Source organism: Egretta garzetta, unplaced genomic scaffold (assembly GCF_000687185.1).
Source record: "Egretta garzetta isolate BGI_Z169 unplaced genomic scaffold, ASM68718v1 scaffold81, whole genome shotgun sequence".
NCBI lineage: Eukaryota > Metazoa > Chordata > Aves > Pelecaniformes > Ardeidae > Egretta > Egretta garzetta.
Window position 1 is genome coordinate 2,899,702 of NW_009258671.1, and position 3,739 is coordinate 2,903,440.

The 3,739-nt window shown below is 40.0% G+C and overlaps 1 protein-coding gene across 1 annotated transcript in view; it reads right to left on the reverse strand.

Moving 5' to 3' along the window:
* Positions 1 to 263: 263 nt before the first annotated feature.
* LOC104135124 (solute carrier organic anion transporter family member 1C1) overlaps positions 264 to 3,739 on the reverse strand; it is a 19,003-nt gene continuing 15,527 nt past the window's right edge. The window contains exons 12-14 of the mRNA XM_009648735.1: positions 2,314 to 2,378; positions 1,269 to 1,386; positions 264 to 486 (exon numbers count right to left, since the gene is read on the reverse strand). Of these exons, the coding sequence (XP_009647030.1) occupies positions 264 to 486; positions 1,269 to 1,386; positions 2,314 to 2,378 (406 nt within the window). The remainder of the gene's footprint in view (positions 487 to 1,268; positions 1,387 to 2,313; positions 2,379 to 3,739) is intronic.

A 3,739-nucleotide genomic window follows, 5' to 3' on the forward strand; every position in this document is an offset into this window, starting at 1 on the left:
ATTTTTGATAGTCTTACTGTCAGTCCAGAAAGGGACTGAGAACAAGAGGATGGAAGAGTTCCCCCAGATTTTGAAAACATTTTCCCCATATTGTTTCAGATGAGGAAAGATGATAGGGTAAAACAAATTAGAAGTCAATATTTCAAAGATATTTTTTGAACCCCCAAAATGTTAACTAGCTGCTGAAGTCAGTAATTAGATCCCTGTTGTGCTTAGAAAAACTGACACATAGGTAGAGTTAAGAAAAGGCCTTGTTTCTTTTTTTACATACAAGTTTCCTCATTCTCCTCTGAGGTTCTTGCACCATGAGGAATTTCTTTTTTGTTGGCAGTATTTGGTTCTTTGCTGGTTGATCTTTCTGTATTTTTAATATTTGTCCTCTCTTTGCCATCTGGTTTAAAGCGTTTCATTATTAAAACAGAGAGCACTATGTATAAGAGACAGCATCCTGCCCGTAGTCCTGCAATGAGGCCAAGATAGACATTTCTAGAAAAAAAGGCAACAAAATATATTTATATTAATAAAGCTTGCCACTTCTTAGCAGAACCAAGTAAGATATCAAACATACTTTGGCAAAACCACCTATTTTCAGCAAGGTATTGCTCCACATTTTGAGAAATAATAAACAGAAAGCAAACAATCTCATGGGTTTTAGCCCCAGGCAGGTTCTAATCAAGTCCTATATTTGTAGCAGAAATGTGTCCTGTCTGAAAAGTGCTCCCATTCATCAGACAGTATTTTAGGGCTGGGACAGCAGGCAAAGCCTCAGCTGGAGCAGGAGGAGCTGCACCAGCTGGGGCTTTGCCTGCTCTCCCAGCCTTCCCCTCACTGGCAGCACTCAGTGCTCCTGGCCGCAGCTCTCCATGCCCCAGCAGTCATTTGGGTCTGCACTCCAAGTGGATTTTGTGAGCATTAGTAAGCAGAGAAATGAGGGACGAAGAACAGTGTCTTCAGCACTACACTTACTCCACAGTTGTTGAGTCTCCCACAGAACCAAAGTGTTGCAGAGTTATTCAGTGCGCTAAGGCTTCAATAAAGGAACTAATTCTGGTGATGTAAGACAGTGTACTGCAATGTTACTTATCAGATTGAATCAAAATTATTTGGCTTATTTGATCTATTAAGGCCTAGTCAAAATAAGGAGTTTGGGTGTTTTTAGTATCCCCGTCTATTGATAATTGTCATGGGCAAAGTATACCTTAGTCCTTGGTGCCCAAAGCTGCCTCAGAAGCCAAATTCCCAACCCCTTACTGAAGATTTCAGCTTACCTGAATGCTTTCGTGTCATATACTCGACAAGATCCAGATCCCCCACAGTTTTTTGTCCCCCACTTCAAGCAGGTCTCATCTATCAAGGCACCAAAATAAATAGGGGCTGGGAGTCCACCTGCAAAGAAAATTCGTATTACGTGATCTCAGACATGAAGATCTCAGCTTTTAATGCCATGGTAAAGAAAAGAGGACATTAATCTCAGGGTTTCTGAGTTATGGCTGCATAAAATGGGACTAAGCATCCAGCTCTAGCTTTGAGATTCCAAAATTGGTGAAAATATTTAAGCAAGCACCTAAAAGGAGTTGAAAGGATGGAAGATTATAGCATTATTATATTCAGAGAGGGAAATGTTAGTAATTATACTTTAATGGCATTTTTATTAGAATTATAACTTCTGTTGTTTAAAGAAATAATATAATCAGCATTTCTTTTTCAGTCCCTGGTGTGGAATTACATGACAAGACATATTAATATTTCTGTATACTAATGTATCTATTTGGGTATTACACAACAGTTTGCCATTAAAAATGGTTAACTGAGTGCAAAGGGCTGAAATTAAGCACTTGCTCAAAACCAACCAGGTAATAAGTGTATTACTTACGTAGTACTGAAAGAATTCCTTTTAGACAGTTATAATGCTTTAATATAATCAGTAAGCTGCTTCAGGGATAATGTGCAGTTTTATGAAGAAAACTATTTCATAAAACCACAAGACTGATTCTCTGCAGCATCCAGACTGATCAAGTTCAGGTAACTGCGTCCACAAATAAAAAAAAAAGCAAAAGCGCAATGCAGTTTCCTTCCTTTGCCTGATTCTTTTGCTGCATAAAAAAAAATTCCAGAGAGATAATCATAATATGTAATTACATACCAGGAAATATGTAGCAAGTGCTTCCAAAAATTTTTAAATGCATAGTCTGTTTACAAAGAAAATTTTTGGAAAAATTCTTCTGTTCTCATCTAGAGCAAGAACATTGCACTGGCTGCCCTCGGTCTGTCTCTGACTGCCTACTTGAATCCCACAAAGAAATGAAGTTTTACCTAGTATTCTACCACCTAAAGTTTCAATCCCAACAGCAAAGGATTTCAGGTCTGGTGAAACAGATCTAAAAAGGAAAGAAAAGTAGAACATTGTTTTGGGGAACAAAAGAATAATGTAGCTATAGCCATCCTGTGAACATCTGCACATGCCCCTTTGCTAGAGTATTGTGGCTTACCTAGCATAGCTCACTCAAACCCTAACTGAAAACAGTCACCAAAGTTAAATTTCAGATGTAGAGCCTCCTTCCACTGACCTCAGTTGATGCACTCTCATTGAAATAAATGGGAGAATCTACAGAAACTGATCTTGAACCCAAGGAGAACGGATTGTAAAGACTGTTAGGAGAGGTGGCATGGGAAAACTGAAGTGAACCAACTAAAAGTAAGCACTTCAGGTCCCTAAGTTAAGCTCCAAGAAGCTGCCTTGCTTTAGAAAGGACTGTACTGTGCAGTGGTGAACAGAGGGGACAAGGCTGTGCAGTCCTTGCTAGCTACATGCCGGTAAAACCCACCTCTGCCTCTAGCATTTTAGAGAGACGGCAAACGTGAGTTACCTGGCTACAAAAGTACCTCAATTCCTACTGGTGGAGAAACAGCCTGTGTCCATCAGATGAACTGGAAGAATTCACAAAAAGAAGAAGGGAATACTGAGCTGGCACAGGGGCAGTAGGGAGACTTGCTATGGCCAGCCTCTTTCCTGAACTGGAGTTTATACACCAGTATACCGTCTTTTCAGCATTAACACAAAAGGCTTCTCATTATGCACATTAGCATTCTGAAAACTTTGCCCAGCAAAGTTAGCCTTGCCCATAATCCAAGCATGCGGTAAGAATGGCTGCATGTAGAAATACTGCAGAAGAATCAGCAGCGTAGCAAAGAGAGTTATCTAGTCATGCACACTAACTACCGAGGATCGCAATTCACCCGTGAGCATGAGTGGAAAGAAACTTCCATGTGGAAGGCACAGAATATTGTCTTTTCTTCCGAGTATAAAATAGCAGTGCTGCTTTACAACTGAAGGAATAAAAATAAAAAAAATTATTGCTGCTGACATAGTTCTGTTTATACCAGCTTGACAAAAACTGGGAGTATCAGACTTCTCACAACACAGAAATTATTCTGAGGCAACAAGGCTGAACAAAGGTGAATGTTTTTCTCCCGAGTCATGTGTAGTCACCCTGGATATGGCTTAGCACTGCATCTTATTTCAAGTTCATTGTTCTGTTAAAAACATCCCTGTCAATGGAAGTGAAACCTAATGTGCAGGATCAGCATTTCATCACCAAAGTATCTGCTCAGCCTTAAACTGGAATTGAATTGGTGGACAGGCATTTTGCTGTGCCTCTGAACGGAGCTGGATTTCAGAGTACAGGCAAAGACTCAGGGCCCCAGTTTCCTCAGCATGCCATTCCTCACAATAGGAATG